The sequence below is a fragment of the Scyliorhinus canicula genome, chromosome 8, assembly GCF_902713615.1.
Source record: "Scyliorhinus canicula chromosome 8, sScyCan1.1, whole genome shotgun sequence".
In the NCBI taxonomy this organism is placed as follows: domain Eukaryota; kingdom Metazoa; phylum Chordata; class Chondrichthyes; order Carcharhiniformes; family Scyliorhinidae; genus Scyliorhinus; species Scyliorhinus canicula.
The window spans coordinates 169948172-169971202 of record NC_052153.1 but is presented as its reverse complement, the minus strand read 5'-3'; the positions used below and the strand labels follow the sequence as shown (position 1 = coordinate 169971202).

Genomic DNA, 23031 nt, shown 5'->3' with positions numbered 1-23031 from the left:
TATGTTTTGGGCCTTTCCGAAGCTTGGGGGATTCTGGCAGAGGTTTGCCGACGTTATGGCGGAGGTTCTGAAAGTTAGGGTGGTTCCGAGTCCAGAAGTGGCAATTTTTGGTGTGTCAGAAAACCCGGGAGTCCAGGGGCGAGAGAGGCTGATGTCTTGGCCTTTGCCTCCCTGGTGGCCCAGAGACAGATCTTGCTAGGCTAGTATGGAGAGACTCGGAAACCCCAAAGTCGCAAGTGTGGGTGAGTGACATGCCTGCGTTTCTCAGGCTTGAGAAAAATAAGTTCGCCCCGAGGGGCTCGATGGAGGGTTTCTGTTTGCCAGCCATCTCAATTTGCTCGGCCACCTGCAAAGAATTCTATACATAAACCTTAAAGTCTCTCTGCTCCTGCATTCTCATTGAAACTGTACCATTTAGTTTATATTCCTTTTCCTCATTCTGTCTTCCAAAAGGCATAATTTCATGCTGTGCTGTGTTAACTTTTATCTGCCATATGTTCATGCATTACACTAGTCTGACTTTGTCTTTTTGAGATTGTCACTGTCCTCTGCATTGTTTTTCTAAATCTCCAAATTTCATGACATCCATGCAAATTGAAAATTATGCCCTGTACTAAAGTCCAGGTCATAAATAGATAACAAAATTGCTGTGGGCCAAGTACTAACCCCTGGAGAAGCCACTGGACACTTTATTTCAATCTGAAAAGCAAAGGTTCACTATTACTCTCTGCTTTCTGCACCCTAGCCAATTTTGTACCCATTCTACCACTAACAGTTTAATTCATACGTTTCAATTTTATCTGTTATCTGTTATGTGGTATTTTAATGAATATCTTTTAGAAATTCATATACACTTACATCAACCGCACTAACTCAGCAGCTATCTCAATCCATTACTTCATGTTCAGAATATGTTACTGGAAATGTTAACTATGCTGGGCTAAATTTTGCTTAAACAGACCTGCACAGAGTGGGGATGTCAATAGCTGATAGTGTTTATTTAGTTGCATATTTTTGCCGTGGTTCTTCAACTCAAGGACATCTTTAACTTCCCGCTTCCCAGTTTCCCACTCAATCAAAGCGGGTGGGTGAGATGGCGTGCCAAACGTACAAAAGAAAAATCTTTCAGACCTTGGAATGGCTAAACTCAACATTGGTTCCCATGGCTTCAGCAAACACAGGAATGGAGAGATCTGGAATTTATCTGAGGGACTGAAATTAGGCAATTTTTTTACCGAGGAGACTGGAAGAGGCTAGCCTCTCGAACTAAGCAGTTGTAGATGAAAGTGGCTGAGGAGGTCAACAGCAGGGTTGTGGTCCATTGATCCTGGAGACAAGACAGATCCCCAAAGGTGGGGAAGCGAGTGACTTTCAGGTACCAAGCCACATAGTCTGATTTTCCCAGAATTTAGGCAGCGATAGAAAGCTGTCAAATGGAAAGAGACAGGGAAAACAATTGACCATTTTGATAAGTTCTCCTGGGACCACGTTCGAAGCATGCAGGACTCTGCTGCTATCATGTCACTCTGAACACCACCAATCCATGCACTCAATTGCTCTCAATCTCCACTGCTCATTCACTGTCAGTCTCCCCCATTCAATCACCACCAATCCCCGAAGCTCTATTGAGGCCGGTCCCCTCCTAATAACACTGTGGGTGTACTTATGCCACATGGACTACAATGGTTCAAGGTGACAGCTCGCCACCACCCTCAAGGGAATTAAGAAAGGCAATAACTGCTGGCTTAGCCAGATTTGCCCACATTCAATGAACAAATCCATTAAATAAAAAAAAACACCAAATCACTGGCAATCCTCAGCTGCCCTGGGCAACTGGGGCTGCTCTCATTAGAGGAGAAGATTAACAGGGGATTTAGAACATAGAACATAGAACAGTACAGCACAGAACAGGCCCTTCAGCCCTCGATGTTGTGCCGAGCAATGATCACCCTACATAAACCCACGTAACCCGTATACCCGTAACCCAACAATCCCCCCATTAACCTTACACTACGGGCAATTTAGCATGGCCAATCCACCTAACCCGCACATCTTTGGACTGTGGGAGGAAACCGGAGCACCCGGAGGAAACCCACGCACACACAGGGAGGACGTGCAGACTCCACACAGACAGTGACCCAGCCGGGAATCGAACCTGGGACCCTGGAGATGTGAAGCATTGATGCTAACCACCATGCTACCGTGAGGCCCCAAATTATATCTGTAATTTGATAGAGGTTTTTCAAAATAATGAGGGATATGACAGGACAGTGGACAGGAAGAATCTGCTCTCACTGGTGAAAGGATCTGGGAACAAAAGGATGCAGAGTTAAGGTGATTGGCCAAAGGTGCAACACTTTGAGGCGAAACCTCTTTATTCAGCACGTCACCATGAGCTGGAATTATTTGCCGAAGCAGGTAATGGAAGTAGTTTCAAGTGCGGCCTTCAGTATGAAATTGGTTAATTATCTGAAACAAAAAGAATTGTGAGGTCATGGGAGAAAGGCAGGGGAGTGGGATGAGGTGAATTGCTCTTCTAGAGAGAGGATGAATACATTGGGTTGAATGGCCTCCTTCTGTGCTGGAATCATTCTATTGATTCTATCCCGATTTTTCAGTCTGTGTGAAAATTTAAATCATTATAACCCCATTGTTTCTGCTGTGTGGTTCCACCTCTGAATTTATACACCCACTCACTATATCCCTACTGGCAGCCGATCTGGAGACAACTCCCACCAGTCATACATTCTTTACTGGCAGAGAGTTGCCACTTCAGATGTAATCGGGAATTTATATCTGTAATGTGTTTGAAATTGTGTTGGTTAGGTTCGGCTTCACATTTTCAGTAAAATTCATTAATCATCAAGGCAAGATGTGCCATGAACTGGTGACATTGAATTTCTTTCTTACTTTTGAAAGTATACGTTGATATACTTAAGAGCAGTAACCGATTGCAGTTTTATTAAATGGTTACATCTACAAAATTTTTTTTTTTTAAATTTGGAGTATCCAATTCATTTTTTCCAGTTAAGGGGCAATTTAATGTGGCCAATCCACCTATCCTGCACATATTTTGGGTTGTGGGGGCGAAACCCACGCAAACACAGGGAGAATGTGCAAACTCCACACGGACAGTGACCCAAAGCCGAGCTCGAACCTGGGACGCTGTAAGGCAACCGTGATAACCACTTGCACCACTGTGCTGCCCTCATATGAAAATCACTTATTGTCACAAGTAGGCTTCAAATTAAGTTACTGTGAAAAGCCCCTAGTTGCCACATTCCGGCGCCTGTTCAGGGAGGCTGGTACGGGAATTGAGCCCGCGCTGCTGGCCTTGGTCTGCTTTACACGCCAGTTATTTAGCCCACTGTGCTAAACCAGCCAAAAATAAGCATTTATAGTAAGGGTGTCCAGTCCTCTACCTGAGTAACCTGATTCAAAATCACTAAAAATCTTCTTAGATAGTCCCTCGGGATTGAGGACGACTTTATTCCATCTTAGTGTGTTCTGAGAACGCTGTCCAGTCCAATGCATGTTCTGCAGACTCTGCCACATTCTTGGACAGTTAGGTAGATGATGTGTGTAATGTTCTTGTCAAATGGCCTGTGGAGTTCCTCAGGGTTGTGTCCTAGGCCCAACCATCTTCAGCTGCTTCATCAATGACCTCCCTTCCATCCTAAGATCAGAAGTGGGGATGTTTGCGGATGACTGCACAATGTTCAGCACCATTCGCGACTCCTCAGACAATGAAGCAATCCATGTCCAAATGCAGCAAGGCCTGGACAATATCTATGCTTGGGCTGACAAGTGGCAAGTTCCATTTGCGCCACACAATTTCCATGCAATGACCATCTCCGACAAGAGAGGATCTCACCACCACCCCTTCACATTCAATGGCATTACCATCGCTGAATCCCCCACAATCAACATCCTGGGGTTACCATTGATCAGAAACTGAGCTGGACTAGCCACATTAATACTGTGGCTAGCAGGCCAGGTCAAAAGCTAGGAATCCTATGGTGAGTAACTCATCTCCTGACCCCCCAAGATCTATCCACCATCTACAAGGCACAAGTCAGGAGTGTAATGGAATACTCTCCACTTGCCTGGATGGGTGCAGCACCGACAACACTCAAGAAGCTCAACACTATATAGGAAAAAGCAATCCGCTTGATCGCTCCTCTTCCACAAACATTCAAATCCTCCACCACCGACGAACAGTGTCATCCATGTGTACCATCTACAAGATGCACTGCAGTAACTCATCAAGGTTATTTAGACAATACCTTCCAAACCCATCTAGAAGGACAAGAGCAGCAAATATCTGGGAACCCCACCACCTTAAGGTTCCTCTCCAAGTCACTCACCATCCTGATTTGGAAATATATTGTCGCTCCTTCACTGTCACTGGGGCAACATCCTGGAACTCCCTCACTAACAGCACAGTGGGTGTACCTATGCCTACACCTCAGGGGCTTCAGCTGTTCAAGAAGGCAACTCATCACCACCTTCTGAAGGGCAACTCGGTATGGCCAATAAATGCTGGCCTAACCAGCGACGCCCACATCCTGTAAATTAATTTTTTAAAAAAAATTGAGTACCCAATTCATTTTTTCCAATTAAGGGGCAATTTAGTGTAGCCAATCAACCTACCCTGCACATCTTGGGTTATGGGGGGCGAAACCCACGCAGACACGGGGAGAATGTATAAACACCACACAGTCAGTGACCCAGAGCTGGGATTGAACCTGGGACCTCGGTGTTGTAAGGCAGCTGTGCTAACCACTGCGCCACGATGCTGTTCCTGTAAATTAATTTTTTTTAAATTACAAGAACATTTGTAGATAAAGCTATAATTGATTTAGAAACATTACCTGTGGGTCAAATATATACAAAATAACAGATGAATAACAATATGAACGTGCATAAACCACTATCTCTCTCCCAGCTCCATAGTTAGTCTGAGGTCACCTGAATCCAACATTCACTGAGATACCAATGAGACTCCTATTGGTCAGTCAGTGAATTACAACACAACCATAATATCACTACAATGGGTTTGGCGGTTTGCGCAATCCCTCTGATGCCTGGGCTTTGCTCATTCATGCTCCCAAGAAAGTCCCTTGATGTGTTCAGTGCCTTCCAGAATGAACTTTCTCCATTTTGGTTAATCATGGGCCACGGATTCCGTGGAGTCGGCGTGGATCTTTGACAACTTCAGGGATGCTTTGAGAGCAACTCTGAAGCATTTCCACCATCCCACTGGCCATATCCTGCTGCACCCGAGTTCCAAGTGGCTCAGTGGGAGTCTGGTGTTGGACATACGAACGCCATGTCCTACACATTGGAACTGGTTTTGATTGATTAGTGCCTTCATATTGTGCATTAAAACATAGAAAATAGGAACAGGAGGATCCCATTTAGCCCTTCAAGCCAGCTCTGCCATTCGTTATGATCATGGCTGATCATCCAAATCAGTAGCCTAATCCCACATTCATTACATTTTGTCCCCTCATCTAAATTATTAATATATATTGTGAATAGTTGGGGTCCCAGCACCGATCCCTGTGGTGCCCCACTAGTCACTGCCTACTAATTTGAAAAAGACCCGTTAATTCCTACTCTTTGTTTCCTGTCTGCCAAGCCAATTTTCTATCTATCTCAATACATTGCCCTAATCCCTGCGCTTAAATGTTACAAACTAATCTCTTATGCAGGACTTGTTGCCTTGGGAGAATACGCTGCTGTTGGACTGCCTTTTCTGCTGTCCGATTTGGAGGATCTCACCTTTTTTTTTCATTACTTTATTAGAGTTACAAAGCCAGAGCTCAGAGTGTGGACAGGGGCACAGCACTAATCCAGCTCTTTGCCTGTTCCAAAAACCAATTCAAATTGAATCCAATTCATGGTCCTCTCAAGAGAGACACACCAGATCCAGGCATTACACCTGACCTCACGTTCACCTTAGCCAAAAGGCTGAGAAGCGATGGGATCTCACATTTATCTAAATCACAGGAGGAGCATTGGAGGTGGGGTGGGGGTGGGGGCTGGGGGGGGGGGGTGCTTGGTGGGGGGGGGGGGGGGGGGGGGGGGAACCGGTGCAGGGGGGGCGAGGTGGAGGGAGGCAGGTGGGGGGGGGGGGGGGGGCGGTTGCAGCGGATATTATGCAGCAGAAGCTGGTTGAAAGAGTGTGGTGAATGTAACTTAGTAATTCACACTGTATTTATCAATGCCATTATAAGCGCAGTAGCGTTATCCGACCACTAGAGGGAGTAGCTCTGGGAATGCTCAGGAGTTTGTACGGGGCTCCATCCTTGGCTCCGCCCATGACTCCTCCCCCAAGACTGCTGTATAAATAACCGTGTCCAGAGCCAGCCTGCAGTTCATCGAGAGTCCAACGGGTAACAGGCTGGCTCTGTAGTAAGTAGTTTAAAACCACTGTTCATATCTTAAAGCACGTGTCTCGTGAATTGATGGTTCCATCAAAGAGGATGTTAGTTTTCTGGGGTTTTAAGTGCAAGGCACAATTTCTCAGTGAAGAAGTTGACAATGACCTGGAGGTGAGGTGAACAGGGCCTGATTTTCACAAATGTAACCTTGAATCAGTGCAAAAGGTTGTGTGAAACATGAAGGTGGATGGTTTGGGGGTGCAACTGTAAAATTCCCCAACCTGGCTTAGCTGATTCCATCAGAATTTTAAAATTATTATTCGTTCATGGGATGTGGGCGTCCTGGCTGGGCAAGCATTTATTGCCCATCCCTGAGGACATTCAAGAGTCAACCACCCAGGTTCGATTCCGGCCTTGGGTGACCCTTTGTGCGGATTGTGCACTTTCTTCCCGTTGTCTGTGTGGGTTTCCTCCGGATGCTCCGGTTTCCTCACACAGTCCAAAGACGTGGAGGTTAGGTGAATTGGCCATGCTAAATTGCCTCTTAGTGTACAAAAGGTTAGGTGGGGTTACTGGGATAGGATGGAGGCATGGGCTTAAGTAGGGTGCTCTTTCCAAGGGCCGGTGCAGACTCAATTGGCCAAATGGCTTCTTTCTACACTGTAAATTCTATGATTCTATGACACATTGGATGTGCCACGGCTCAATTTCAGGTAGAGTCACACCAGGCAGGAGTCTCTTATCTTTCCTTACAGCCAGTTACAAGGTAACTTTGCCATCAGTCCACTTGCACGACATTCAAGCCCTCCACCAAATAATCTTTATTAGTGTCACAAGCAGGCTTACATTAACACTGCAATGAGGTTACTGCGACAATCCCCTAGTCGCCATACTACGGCGCCTATTCGGGTACACTGAGGGACAATTCAGAATGTCCAATTTGCCTAGCAAGCACATCTTTTGGGACTTTGGGAAGGAACCGGAGCACCCGGAGGAAACCCACGCAGAACGGGGAGAACGTGCAGACTCTCCACAGATAGTGACCCAAGCTGGGAATCGAACCTGGCACCCTGGAGCTATGAAGCAACAGTGCAAACCACTGTGCTACCATGCTGCTCCTATAGCTGTGGATCATGGTAGTACAATGGTTAGCACTGTTTCTTCGCAAGTCATCAAAAGATGTACTTGTTAGGTGAATTGGGCATTCTGAATTTCCCCTCAGCGTACCCGAACAGGCGCTGTAGTGTGGCGACAAGGTATTTTCACAGTAAATTCAGTGTTAATGTAAGCCTACTTGTGACATTGATAAAGATTATTATTATTGATCTGGAGTCATATGTAGGCCAGACCAGGTAAGGATGACAAATTTCCTTCCCTCAAGGGCATTAATGAACCAGATGGGTTTTTTGTGACAATCGACAATTGTTTAACGGTTATCGTTTAGACTTCTAATTCCAAATTTTTATTGAATTCAAAATTCACCATCTACCATGGTGGAATTGAACCCGGTTTCCCAGAGCATTCCACGAATATAACTAGCACAAATGAGCAGAACCTGAAACCCAACTGTTTAAATTTGAGTTAGCCAGACTCGAAACTTTAGCTCCCTTCTCTCTCTTCACAAATGCTGTCAAAACTGCTGAGATTGTCCAGCATTTTCTGCTTTTCTTTCAGATTCCAGCATCCGTAGCGATTTGCTTTTATCTGAAGCGTTGAAATGAAATAATCACTTATTGTCACAAGTAGGCTTCAAATGAAGTTACTGTGAAAAGCCCCTAGTCTCCACATTCCGGCGCCTGTTCGGAGAGGCTGGTACGGTAATTGAACTGTGCTGCTGGCCTGCCTTGGTCTAGCTTTCAAAGCCAGCGATTTAGCCCTGTGCTAAACCAGCCCCACTTACTTTCCCTGACTGAAGTTTCCACTTACTTACCCTGACTGAAGTCCTGTTTTCTAATTGTGGATGTTATCAATATCACTAACTCTTCCTCCCTCCCCAACCTCCTTATCCTTTTATTAAAGAGCCTATTGCCTTCCCATACATATCCCATACATTGCCAAATGTTAAAAAAAAATCCAGGTCAGAGAAGTCTGGGGCTGTTTTGGCCTGGACTGTCTCTGACTTCTGCTAGACTCTGACCTCAGCCTTGCCACATGCTGGGTGGAAAAGGTAAAAGGGGGAAAATCCATTAGTAATGGATATACTGATCTGCAAAACGATACAATTTAAGAATTGCCTCAGACCAGTAAAGGTTGTGTGTGTGTGTGTGTGGGGGGGGGGGGGGGGGGGGGAGGAGTGGAATGGTGACTGAAATGCATGTGCTGGCATTCCCTCCTTTCAACCAGATAACTCAAAGACCTCCAACCCCCCCCCCCCCCCCGCACCAAAAAAAAAAGAAATAGTTTTCTCCAAGGTTTGAAAAAACAAAAACCGGGCGAAGGTTGAGCACAATCACACATCTTGTTTGTTGGGAGGAAGTTGGATTTGGCGGCTGTGCGCCGGCCGTATTAATATTTGATGAGATCTTGAGGGGAGGAATTTGTATGCAATGAAATGTATGCTAATCCAGCCGACAGCCAAGAGGATTTTTTCTTGTGTGTGGGAGATTCCTGGATGGAGTTAAGATGGAGGACCAGATCGTTCTAAGGATGTGAATGATCGCAGAGCGGCTCCTTTTAAAAAAAAATCCCCCCCATCCCTTTAATCCCCCCTCCTCCTCCTCCTCCCCGGATTTATGGAGGCTCTTACAGTATTACAACATGCATAGGAAGGGCAATGGAGAGCTCCCTTTGCCGGATGGTTGGGAAGAGGCGAGAGATTACGACGGTAAAGTCTTTTATATTGATCACAACACCAAGCAAACGAGCTGGATCGATCCCCGAGACAGGTAGGAAGGAGGGCAGTTTGCAACTTAAGGTTAACAGCCGCCAGACACTGGCCGGGGGATTGTGACTGACTCTGCGGGCAGTTTGCACTGGACTCCAGCCAGCACAGTCTGGGTGAGGATGGGAAGTGTTTCAAAACCCACCCAAACCCCTTTGATTCAAATAGTTCCCTCAGTGATTTGACTCCCCTCAACATGTTGGGGGGGGGGGGCAACACACATACCAGATTTTTCTCCCACCAACACAACTCCCCAGACGACAGAAGCCCAGATTTTTTTTAACTTGAGTATATGTATTTGTTGAAATGAATCTATGATATTTGTTTTATATATGTGTAACCAACCCCCTCCCCACACCTTTTCAAAGAACTTTTTCGCCCAGGTAGCTTTAATTGAAGTGACTTAAGTGACTCGGATAGTCGTTTTGACTGCAACGATTGGGAGAGTTTGCAACAATTTCCACAACTTTTAAAAACAAGAGGATAAAGTTTGCAAAGGGGGACGAGCGATTTGAAACTCTCGCTGTGTGAGGATGTTGTGAAGAAGGGGGTTCCTGTTGCCCATGGCCGAGGAGGAGCAGGTTCAGAGCTCCTCACAGGGCGCGCTAAACACAAGTCCGAGTGAAAACTGACATGAGTTTAGTGTCAAAGGTGATTGTTCTTGAGGGGAAGGGGCATTCATCAAGAATATTATTATGTAGATAGCCCTGCACTGTACGTAGCGGATTCTAACATCTTTTCCCCACGACTTTTCTGCCAGTTATCTGGATTGAGTTGCTCGCTTTGAACTGAGTCAGAATAAACGGCAGCCGCCTCCAATAGGGAGCTTTAGGTCACATCGATCCCCACTCCACCCACTTTTATTCTCCCCAGCCCATCCTCTCCCTCCCATACCCTTCTCCAGCTCCCTCATCCTTTTTACACTCTACCCTTTCGCTTCTCCCTCATCCCTCCATGACCTCCTCCTCCCTCATTCTTCTCCTTCCTCCCTCCCTCCTCTTCCCCTTCCTCCCTCCCTCCTCTTCCCCTTCCTCCCTCCTCTTCCCCTTCCTCCCTCCCTCCACTTCCCCTTCCTCCCTCCCTCCACTTCCCCTTCCTCCCTCCCTCCACTTCCCCTTCCTCCCTCCCTCCACTTCCCCTTCCTCCCTCCCTCCACTTCCCCTTCCTCCCTCCCTCCACTTCCCCTTCCTCCCTCCCTCCACTTCCCCTTCCTCCCTCCCTCCACTTCCCCTTCCTCCCTCCCTCCACTTCCCCTTCCTCCCTCCCTCCACTTCCCCTTCCTCCCTCCCTCCACTTCCCCTTCCTCCCTCCCTCCACTTCCCCTTCCTCCCTCCCTCCACTTCCCCTTCCTCCCTCCCTCCACTTCCCCTTCCTCCCTCCCTCCACTTCCCCTTCCTCCCTCCCTCCACTTCCCCTTCCTCCCTCCCTCCTCTTCCCCTTCCTCCCTCCCTCCTCTTCCCCTTCCTCCCTCCCTCCTCTTCCCCTTCCTCCCTCCCTCCTCTTCCCCTTCCTCCCTCCCTCCTCTTCCCCTTCCTCCCTCCCTCCTCTTCCCCTTCCTCCCTCCCTCCTCTTCCCCTTCCTCCCTCCCTCCTCTTCCCCTTCCTCCCTCCCTCCTCTTCCCCTTCCTCCCTCCCTCCTCTTCCCCTTCCTCCCTCCCTCCACTTCCCCTTCCTCCCTCCCTCCTCTTCCCCTTCCTCCCTCCCTCCTCTTCCCCTTCCTCCCTCCCTCCTCTTCCCCTTCCTCCCTCCCTCCTCTTCCCCTTCCTCCCTCCCTCCTCTTCCCCTTCCTCCCTCCCTCCTCTTCCCCTTCCTCCCTCCCCCCTCTTTCCCTTCCTCCCTCCCTCCTCTTCCCCTTCTCCCTCCCTCCTCTTCCCCTCCTTCCCTCATTCCTATTCCACTCCCTCCCTCATTCCTATTCCACTCCCTCCCTCATTCCTATTCCCCACCTTTCCTTATTCCTGTTCCCCTCCCTCCCTCATTCCTCTTCCCATTACTCTTCCCCTCCCTCGTTCCTCTTTCCGTCCCTCATTCCTGTTCCCCTCCCCCATTCCTCTTCCTGTTCCTCCCTCATTCCTCTTCCCGTCCCTCCCTCATTCCTCTTCCCCTCCTTCATTCCTCTTCCCTCCCTCCCCATTCCTCTTCCCGTCCCTCCCTCATTCCTCTTCCCAGCCCGCCCTCATTCCTCTACCCAGCCCACCCTCATTCCTCTACCACGCCCTTCCTCATTCCTCATTCTCTTCCTCCCTCATTCCTCTTCCCCTCCCTCATTTCTCTTCCTCTCCCTCCACAACCCTTTACCCCTCCCTCTCCTCTCTCGATTCCCTCCACTCCCCATCATTTCCACCCCATTTCCACTCCCTCCTCTCCCACTCCTCTCAATCCCCCCACCTTCCGCTCCCTATTCTCCCCATCCTTCATCCCCCCCTCTCCTCCATTCCCCACCCTCACTCTCTCCCTCCCCCCTCCCTCTCCCTCTCCCCCTCGAGCTGGGCCTCCGGGGAAGATGTTGCTGTGTAGTGGGTATGGGGAGGTGGACTTTTGGAGCTGGAGAATTAACTTCTCCACGAGGGAGACGTTAATTCTGCCCCCCCCAGCTGATCCACCCATGACTGTGAGAGGATAAAATTCACACACTAAATTCCGGCCAAGTTTCATTGGGAAAACTTCACAGCGTTGATGCAAGCGGGTCACGAGATGTGAATCTCAGATGAATTGGATTGGAGTTTTATTTCAGTGACACAACCTCTGTTTTTGAATTGTATAAAATGTACCAAGCACTCTATTGCTGATTTCTGTTCATATTGATACTGCTATTTGTCGATGGGCATGTATGATGCTGCGAATTCTTCTTTTCCACGCCTGAAGACGTTCTCAACTCTCGGGCTGTGTTGCTGCTCCTGTCAATTGCTACTTTAAGTCTCTCACTGGAATGCAGAGATGGGCATCTCCCGAATTGCCATTAAATGGGAGGAAGGCGAGCAGCCTCTTCCTGCTCCCACCCTGGGCTTCCCAGTGCCTCTTAGTATAACCGTGCTGCACACTCTGAAAATTTCAAATCTCATTCATTGCTGCTGGGATGTGTGGCATCCCCGGTGTCAGAATTGACACCCAGGCCGACTTCTGTCTGTCTGATGCAAGTGCCTCAACATTGTATTCAAAAAGGGAATGATTTTTTAAAAAATGAAGCAGAATGGATTATTCCAGTCATGGTCAGAAGGAGCAGGTAAATAATTATGGGGTCAGTCGAGACACTGACCCGGGGAGAAAATTCTGGGGTTCAAACCCCAGTTCCATTGACTTGAACACATAGAGGTTAGCAATCCTGCCCATAGCAACTCCCTTCCTCATTCCCCAAAGTCTGCCCATAATCTACATGGCACAAATCAGGAGTGTGTTGGAGTATATCACTTGCCTCGATGAGTGCAGCTCCAACAACACTCAAGAAGCTTGACACCATTCAGGACAAAACAGCTCGCTTACTTGTCACCCCATCCACAAATATTCACCCTCTCCATTACCGATGCACAGTGGCTCACATGTAATAAAAATAATCTTTATTGTCTCAAGTAGGTTTACATTAACACTGCAATGAAGTTACTGTGAAAAGCCCCCAGTCACCATGGGCGGGATTCTCCGACCCCCCCCCCGGCCGGGTCGGAGAATCCCATCCCCGCCGTGTCCCGAATTCTCCACCCCCGAGATTCGGCGGGGGCGGGAATTGCGCCACGCCGGTCGGCAGGCCCCCCGCGGCCATTTTCCAGCCCGCGATGGGCCGAAGTCCCGCTGCTGACAGGCCTCTCCCGCCGGCGTGGATTAAACCACCTACCTGACCGGCGGGATTGGCGGCGCGAATGGACGCCGGGGGTCCGGGGGGGGGTTGAGGGGTGGGGGGGGGGGGTCGCGGGGCAATCTGACCGGGGGTTGCCCCCACGGTGGCCTGGCCCGCGGTCGAGGCCCACCGATCGGCGGGCGGGACTGTGCCGTGGGGGCCCTCTTTTTCATCCGCCTTCGTCATGGTTTTCACCATGGAGGAGGCGGAAGAGACCCCCCTCCCCTACGCATGCGCTGGTATGACGTCAGCAGCCGCTGACGCTCCGGCGCATGCGTGGACTTACGGCGGCCGGCGAAGTTCTTTCAGCCCCGGCTGTCGTGGCGCCAAAGGCCGTTCATGCCAGCTGGCGGAGTGGGAACCACTCCGGCGTGGGCCCAGCCCCTCAATGGGGCGGCCTGACGCCGGAGTGGTTCACACCACTCCAACACGCCGGGACCTCCCACCCCGCCAGGTAGGGAAGAATCCAGGCCTATATTCTGGCGCCTGTTCGGGTACACAGAGGGAGAATTATCCAACAGCACATCTTTCAGGACTTGTGGGAGGAAACCGGAGCACCCGGAGGAAACCCACGCAGACACAAGGAGAACGTGCAAACTCCACACAGACAGTGACCCAAGCCAGGAATCGAACCTGGGACCCTGGAGGTGTCAAGCAACAGTTTTACCAACTGTGCTACCGTGCTGCCCATGTAGTGAGTATCGTCCACAAGATGCACTGCAGGAACTCCCCAAGATTCCTTAGCCAGTAGCTTACAAACCAACAACCACGACCATCTAGAAGGACAAAGGCAGGAGATATATGGGAATACCGCAAGCTGTAAGATTTCCTCCAAGCCACTCACAATCCGGATTTGGAAGTATATCGCCGTTCCTTCACTGTCACCAGGTCAAAACTCAGGATCTCCCTCCCAAACAGCACTGTGGGTGTACCTACATCACACAGATTGCAGTGGTTTAAGAAAAATTGTAAATAGGAACAGGAGGAGGCCCTTAGGGGGCAGCAGGGTAGCATGGTGGTTAGCATAAATGCTTCACAGCTCCAGGGTCTCAGGTTCGATTCCCGGCTGGGTCACTGTCTGTGTGGAGTCTGCACGTCCTCCCCCTGTGTGCGTGGGTTTCCTCCGGGTGCTCCGGTTTCCTCCCACAGTCCAAAGATGTGCGGGTTAGGTGGATTGGCCATGCTAAATTGCCCGTAGTGTCCTAATAAAAGTAAGGTTAAGGGGGGGGTTGTTGGGTTACGGGTATAGGGTGGATACGTGGGTTGAGTAGGGTGATCATGGCTCGGCACAACATTGAGGGCCGAAGGGCCTGTTCTGTGCTGTACTGTTCTATGTTCTATTCAGCCCATCGCGCCTGCTCCACCATTCATTTTTTAAAAAATTATAAATTTAGAGCACCCAATTAATTTTTTCCAATTAAGGGGCAATTTAGCGTGGCCAGTTCACCAACCCTGCACATCTTTGGGTTGTGGGGGCGAAACCCATGTAAGCACGGGGTGAATGTGCAAACTCCACATGGACAGTGACCCAGAGCCGGGATCGAACCGAGGACCTCGACGCCGTGAGGCAGCAAGGCTAACCCACTGCGCCACCATGCTGTGCTGCTCCACCATTCATTATGATCATGGCTGATCATCCAACTCAGTAACCTGATCCCACTTTCCCACCATATCCTCCGATCCCTTTAACCGCAAGAGCTACAACTCACTCTTTTCTGAAAACATACAATGTTTGGCCTTAACTGCTATCTGTGGGAGCAAATTTCACGGCTCACCACCCTTGAGGTGAAGAAGTTTCTCCTCATCTCATTCCGGAATGGCCAACCCTGTATCCTTATCTTGTGACCCCTGGTTCTGGACTCTCCAGCCATTGGGAATATCCTTCCTGCATCTACCCTGTCTAATCCTGTTAGCATTTTATAGGTTTCTATGAGATCCGCCTTCAGTCTTCTGAACTCCAAGAAATATAATGCTAACCGACTCAATCTCTTCTCATACATCTGTCCCACCACCCAGGAATCAGTTTGATGAACCTTTGCTGCACTCCCTCTACATTCTTCCTCAGATAAGGAGATCAAAACTGCACACAGTATTCCAGGTGTGGTCTTACCAATGTCCTATTTAATTACGGAAAGAAATCTCTGCTCCTACACTCAAATCCTCTCATACGAAAGCCAACATACCATTTGCCTTCATTACCACCTACTGTATCTGCATGCTTATCTTCAATGACTGGTGTACGAGGACACCCAGGTCTCGTTGCATATTTGCCTCATTCACTCTATATAATAATCTGCCTTCCTGTTTTTGCTATAACCTCACATTTATCCACAGTATACTGCACCTTCCATGCATTTGCTCTCTTACTGAACTCATCCAAATCACACTGAAGGATCTTTCCATCTTCCTCAGAGCTCACACTCCCACCCAGCTCTATATCATCTGCAAATTTGAAGATATTACATTTAGTTCTCTTATAGAACATAGAACACACAGTGCAGAAGGAGGCCATTCGGCCCATTGAGTCAGCACTCCCACCTAAGCCCTCACTTCCACCCTATTCCCGTAACCCAATAATCCCTCCTATCCTTTTGGATACTAAGGGCAATTTAGCATGGCCAGTCCACCTAACCTGCACGTCTTTGGACTGTGGGAGGAAACCGGAGCACCCGGAGGAAACCCACGCTGACACAGGGAGAACGTGCAGGCTCCGCACAGACAATGACCCAGCTGGGAATCGAACCTGGGACCATGACTCCGTGAAGCCACAGTGCTAGCCACTTGTGCTACCGTGCTGCCCTAATTATCTAAATCATTAATATATTGTGAATAGCTGGGGTCCTAGCATTGATCCCTGCGGTATCCTACGAGTCGCTGAATGCAATTTGGAAAAATACCCATTTATTCCTGCTCTTTGATTCCTGTCTGCCAACCAGTTTTCTATCCATCTTAATTCAGTACCCTAATCCCATGCGCTTTAATTATGTACATTAATCGCTTATGTGGGACCTGGTCAGTAGCCTTCTGAAAGTCCAAATAAACCTCATCCACTGGCTGCCTTTGTCAACTCAACAAGTTACATCCTCAAAGAATTCCAGTAGATTTATTAAGCATGATTTCCCTTTCGTAAATCCTATCCGATACTGCCACTGTTTTCCAAGTTCTTTGCTATTAAATCTTTTATAATGGACTTTTGCATTTTCCCCACTCCCAATGTCAGGCTGACTGGTCTATAATTCCCTGTTTTCTCTCTACCTCCCTTTTTAAATAGGGGCTGGTTTAGCACAGAGGGCTAAATAGCTGGCTTGTAATACAGAACAAGGCCAGCAGCATGGGTTCAATTCCCATACTAGCCTCACCGAACAGGTGCCGGAATGTGGTGACTAGGAGCTTTTAACAGTAACTTCATTGAAGCCTACTTGTGACAATAAGTGATTATTATTAGTAAATAGTGGGATTACATTAGCTACCCTCCAATCTGTAGGAACTGTTCCAGAGTCTATAGAATCTTGGAAGATGATTCACTATTTCTGGAGCCACATCCTTAAGTACTCTGGGATGTAGATTATCAGGCCCAGGGGATTTATCTACCTTCAATTCCATCAATTTCCAAACACCATTTCCCTACTAATACTGATTTCCTTCAATGCCCCCCTCTCACTAAATCCTGTGTTCCTCAAGATTTATGGTAAATTATTTATGTCCAAGACAGAACCAAAGGAAGTACTTAGCTGGTCAGCCATTTCTTTGTTGCCCATTATGAATTCCCTTGTTTCTGACTTGTAAGGGTCTTACATTTGTCTTGACCAATCTTTTTCTCCTCACATACCTATAGAAACTTTTACAGTCAATTTTTATGTTCCCCACAATGAAATGAAATGAAATGAAAATCGCTTATTGTCACGAGTAGGTTTCAGTGAAGTTACTGTGAAAAGCCTTATTCCCGTACTTTGTTTTCCCTTCTTAATCAATCCTACTGTCCTCCTTTGCTGAATTCCAAACTGCTCCCAATTCTCAGATCTGCCGGGTTTTTTTCTGGCCCATTTTTATGCCTCTTCCTTGTATCTAATACAGTCTCTTAATTTCCCTCATAAGCCATGGTTTGGCCGCCTTTCCCATTTTACTTTGGCGTCAGACAGGAATTGACAATTGTTGTTGTTCACCCATGTGCTCTTTGAATGGTTGCCATTGCCTATCCACTATCATCCCTTAAGTAGCGTTCCCCAATCCATCATAGCCAACTCGGGCCTCATACCATCATATAGCTTTATTAAGATTCAGGATCGTAGCCTCAGAATCATCTACTTCACACTTCATCTATCATATTATGGTCACAGCTTGCCACCACATACTCAAGAGCAATTCCAGTACATTTATTAAGCATGATTTCCCTTTCGTAAATCATGTCCGATCCTGCCACTGCTTTCCAAGTTCTTTGGTGTTAAATCTTTTATAATGGACTTTAGCATTTTCCCCACTACCAACGTCAGGATGGGGGAATAATTGCTGACCTAGCCAGCAACTCCCACACATCATGGATGAACACAATAAACCGGGAGAACACTGCAGTGCAATACAGAGGGAGTTCTGCATTGTTGAGGATGCCATTTTTTGGCACTATTGTGAAGAGTGGGTGGCTGGGGAGGTTTGGGGTGTGGGGGTGCATTTGTTAGTTTTCTTGATCTCTATCACTAAAACTGATTTTCTAGTTAATGTAATACTGCTATGGGATCTTGCTGTGCCCAAGTTGGCTGTCACATTTCCTACCTTGCAACAGTAACTACACTTCAAAAGTACTTTATTGGTTGCTAATCATTTTGGAACACCTTAAGGTTGCGAAAGATGCTGAATAAATGCTGAGTTTTCCTTTCAGAGCTTCGGTCTGACTTGTTCTCAAGTTGGATTCTCCAGCACACAGACTGATCGCAGCACAGTCATCATTTTTTAAGAGTCAGCATTTCCGAAGGTTTTTCAGTCGATTGTACTTCGTATGATGGTTTCTCTACTTTTACCCCCTTGTTGTGGAAGTCATCTGATGGACTGATTTATTGAGTTGTGGTTACATTCGCTTTGCGGCCCTTCACGTGGATTCACTGTGTCTGCACAAATGGTTTTAAATCTCGATTGGATATTTGTGCTGATGGGTCAGTCAGTAACTGTGGCAGAAAGTGTGGAGCTGAGCCATATAGAGTAGGAGTGAGCACATCCATTTCAGTGCTTGGGGAAGGGGAAACTTAATCTTAAAAAGAGAGTGGAATCTTCTTAAAAGCAATACAACTTGTACTAATAAAGCTCTGATATATTCTTTTTTTAAATAAATTTAGAGTACCCAATTATTTTTTTCCCAATTAAGGGTCAATTTAGCGTGGCCAATTCACCTACCCTACACATCTTTTTGGGTGGTGGGAGTGAGACCCACACAGGCACGGGGAGAATGTGCAAACTCCACACTAAGCCTCTGTTTTAGTCTGTACTGTAGATTAGCATATTTTCTTTTCTTTATTCTTTCATGGAATGTGGGTGATGCTGGTCAGGCCAAATATGTTGCCCATCCTAATTGCTCTTGAACTGAATGACTAGCTCAGCCATTTCAGAGGGCTCTTACAAGTCAACCACATTGCTGTGATCTGGAGTCACATGTAGGCCAGACCAGGTAACGACGGCAGATTTCCTTCCCTAAAGAGCATTAGTGAACCAGATGGATTTTTAACAATACAAAATGATAGCTTTATGATTACTATTACTGAAACTTTTATATTCCATATTTATTCCTTGACTTTTCTTTAAATTCAACCAACTGTCAAGGTGGGATTTTAATCCATATTTCTAGGAAATTAGAAACATACATAGAAAATATAAGCAGGAAGAGGCCGTTCAGCCCTTCGAGCCTGTTCTGCCATTCATCGTGATCATGGCTGATCATCAAGTTCGATACCCTGACGCCGGGCTGGATTCTCCGACTCTGGGCCTTTGTCTCCACGCCGGCATGGGAATGGTGGCGTTTCACGCAGAACAAATGGTCACTGATTCCCCCTTTTGCTGGGTGCTGGAATGCCGGCAGCGTAGAGCACCCTGCTCTAGCTGCCGATACGCCCGCAGAATTGTAGGATCCGTGGGTGCGCATGCGCACTGCAGCGGGCCTGCAGCTGCCACACCATGCTGCATGGCGGAGGCCACTTACAGACCCGGCCAGCAAAATAGTGCCCCCCTTTGGCCGGCAAAGCGTGCTGCGGATCTTCCCCACAGTGCCCCCAGCCCCGAATAATATCCCCCCCCTTGTCTGTGGATCGGCCCTCACCCAACTGTGGTGGCGCTTGACTGAGTTGACAGCCACCACGCCGAGTTCCCGACAGGCTGGTACAACACGCGACCCACTCCGTTGTGAACTCGGATGTTGGGGGTGGAGCATCAGGGGCGTGGTGCAGTGACTCCTAGAGTACGCCGCTTTGGATGGGGTGGTGCATCGTGAAAGCAGCACCGCCCCCGATTTGGTCAGAAACTTGGATTCTCTGGCCTATCGCCGAACACGATTTTGGCGTCAGCAACCGGAGAATCCAGCCCCCCCCCCCCCCATATCCCTTGATTCCTTTAGCCCCAAGAACTGTATCTAATTCTTTTTTTGAAATTACACAATGTTTTCACCTCAACTACTTTTTGTGGTAGCGAATCCCACAGATTCTCCACTCTCTGGGTGAAGAAATTTCACCTCACCTCAGTCCTAAAAGGTTTACTCCTTATCCTCAAACTGTGCCCTTAGTTCTGGACTGCCCCAACATCGGGAACATTCTTTCAGAATCTATCCTGTCTAGTGTTGATCTCTGGATTACCAGTCTAGTGATATCATCACTAGTCACGTAATTCTCTCTCTCTCTCCACCCCATCCCCCCCCCCCCTCACCAGCCTGCCCCATGGTGAGCGAGCTCCCAGTATTTGCATAACTAAATCTGAAACCTAGCATTCACAGTTAAGAGAGCTGATTGGAAATGAACACTGCTGTTCTGAAATCATTGTGGGACACACAAAATCCTTTCCATTTCCCCCTATCACAGAGAGTGGCTGGAATCTGATATGCTCAGCCCAAAGATGACAGCAACAACAAAAACTTGTCTTTAATGCAGCGAAACATCTTAAGAATGTTCACATGAGGGTTATCAAACAAGGCTTGACATTTAAGCCATGTAAGGAGATCTCAGGACAGGTCAAAGAGGTGGGTCGTACAGCGTGTTCTAAAGGAAGAAAGAGAGGTGGAGAGATTTAGAGAGGAATTTCCACAGCTTAGGACAGGGCCCAGGCAGCTGAAAACATATCCATCACCGGTGGAGGAATGGAGCTCAGGGATGTGCAAGAAGCCTGAATTGGAGGAGCTCTGAAACATTGGAGGGTATTGGGGTTGGAAGAAATTCTGGCGATAAGGAGGGGTTCGAAAACAAGGATCGGAAATTGAATACTCGCAGGAAGCTATGCCGGGAAGCCAGTGAGGACAGAATGAGAGTTGGTGTGAACTAGCATGAGGTCAAGTTTAACAGGGGGTACAAGGTGGTGGAGGGCGGGGGGCAGTAAGAACAGCAATGGAATAGTCAAGTGAAGCGGTAATAAAGGCATGGATGAAAGTTTCAGCAACAACCGTGGGCAGCACGGTAGCATGTTGGTTAGCATAAATGCTTCACAGCTCCAGGGTCCCAGGTTCGATTCCCGGCTGGGTCACTCTGTGTGGAATCTGCACGTCCTCCCCGTGTGTGCGTGGGTTTCCTCCGGGTGCTCCGGTTTCCTCCCACAGTCCAAAGATGTGCGGGTTAGGTGGATTGGCCATGCTAAATTGCCCGTAGTGTCCTAAAAAGTAAGGTTAAGGGGGGGTTGTTGGGTTACGGGTATAGGGTGGATATGTGGGTTTGAGTAGGGTGACCATTGCTCGGCACAACATCGAGGGCTGAAGGGCCTGTTCTGTGCTGTACTGTTCTATGTTCTAATTGAGCTGAGTTAGAGACAAGACAAAAAAACATAGACAACAACACGCGGAGCATCAGTGGGAGTATACCATATCTTACTGTTCTGTGAACGTGAATTGAGGCTTTAGTCATCTGGATTGTGTTGGTGCTCCCTGCAGGATATTTAAAGAAAGGTTTAAACTTTTCTTTGTGTTGTGGAATTCTTACCCAGCTGTTGACACGTACTAGAGTAGCAGTCACAATAGTGAAGCATTGCACCTGTCATGCATTTGGCAATGAAACAGGGTCAGCCGTCAGGTAATGGAATTGTACAGCTACAGTCCGTTCACATTGTCACAATGAAAAAGATGGATTTGGCACTGGGCCAATGCACATATTTTTATGGTATTGTATTTGTCAGTTTGTTTCCATAAACATGAGGCAATTGCCAAAAGATCTGAGGGAAGAAAGTGTTGCGGAAGCAGGTTCAGTAACAACTTTCAAAAGAGAATTGAGTATATGTGTGAAAAAGGAAAAACACGCAGGGAAACAGGGGGAACTGGGCGTTAATGGATAGTTCTTTCAAAGAACCCGGATGATGGGCCAAATGGCCTCCTTTTGTGCCCTAGGTTCCAGGCACATTAAAGAAAGACATATTTATGGAGCACCTCTTGAGACCTCACAGGGACTTTCAAATCTCTCACAGCCAATGGAGCACTCCTGAGATATACTCGCTGTTCTAGGACAGAAGTTACTCGATGTTGTACACGGCAAATTTGCATAAACAGCAATACGATAATGGCCAGATGATCTGCATTTATGATGTGAATCGTGGGATAACTAGCCAGGACACTGGTGGTAAGGCACTGGATCTTCTTCGAAATGGCGCCGTGGAATTTATTTCATATTCGCTGGAGATGGCAGAAACGGCCTCAGTTTAACATCTCCTCTGAAAGATGGCACTCCCTTAGTACTGCACTTGGAGTGTCAGCCAAGATTTTTGTGGTCAGGTCCTGGAGTTATATAACCTTATAACTCAAAGGCCTGGACTCTACCAACTGAGCCATGGCTTCATTACTTTGTTGAAGCAGTGCTCAAAAATCTGTGTAGAAAGGTTTCTGCAGCCAAGATCAGCTGCTATACTGATGGTGTCATGTCATGTTCAATTAATAAGTTGTTTGATGTGGGCAACTAATATATTTACTGAGAGGATGACAAAATAAACCAAATTCTGATCTTAATACGTAGGCTTACACGACCTTTATTAATGTTTTGGGGATGTTTTGTGATTAAACCCTTTGTCTTCCATGAAAACCGGTGTTCTTGTTAAATACTCTTTCATATAAGGAAGCAAACAGAAGATGTTTGCTGTGGTAGAATTCTATTTCATTTATGTTTACTTGAAATTTAAAGTGTAAACATGTTAATTTTATTCTGCTGTAGTTAGATCTAATTTTGATTTAATATGATTGTCTATTATTTTGACTGCAGATTGTTGCATCATTTGTTTGGTTTTAAAGCAAGCGAAGGGAAATGATGTTGTTTTCAGTCCTCTTTATAGTACAAGTTCAATTCCAATGTTAGATAGCCATTGCTAGGAAACTGGTATGAAGCTTGCAATGTCAACAGTCTTGTTTTGCCACTGGCAGCAGTTAGTGACACACCTCCATGTTCCAGTGATTCTAAATACTTGGAGCTGTGTGAATAAGATTGCGTCCTGTCACCGATTTTCTCATTCAGTATTTCTTTTGGTCGCCATGGCGATGCTAATGGTTAATAGAAGCGTGCCGAGACTATTTTTGCTCATTGTAACTTTTTTTTTGTGCGGATTTACACTTGGCTTTATATTAAGTACGGGGTTCCAGGTCAGGCTGGCTCACACGGAGACCCAGAACTCTGTGTGCTGCTGTCCCCTGTTCAGGTCAGCTAAGTAGACTTGAGAAAAGTCTCTTGCTGTTTATGGAGATTGGACAGTGGCTTGTGGGACCCATGGGGATCTCTGATGCTC

At 47.4% G+C, this 23031-nt stretch overlaps 1 protein-coding gene across 4 annotated transcripts in view; it reads left to right on the top strand.

Annotated features, from left to right (window-relative positions):
• Positions 1 to 23031, top strand: part of LOC119970694 (protein WWC2-like) — a 352064-nt gene that overhangs the window by 81595 nt on the left and 247438 nt on the right. For 2 of the 4 annotated variants that reach the window (XM_038805717.1, XM_038805716.1), the window contains exon 1: positions 8995 to 9274. The exons of 1 other annotated variant lie outside the window; for it this stretch is intronic. In XM_038805717.1, coding sequence (XP_038661645.1) covers positions 9042 to 9274 — 233 coding nt within the window. In that variant the 5' untranslated portion in view covers positions 8995 to 9041. Of the gene's footprint in view, positions 1 to 8994; positions 9275 to 23031 lie in introns of those variants that run through there. One more of the 4 variants, XM_038805718.1, reaches the window with a different exon arrangement.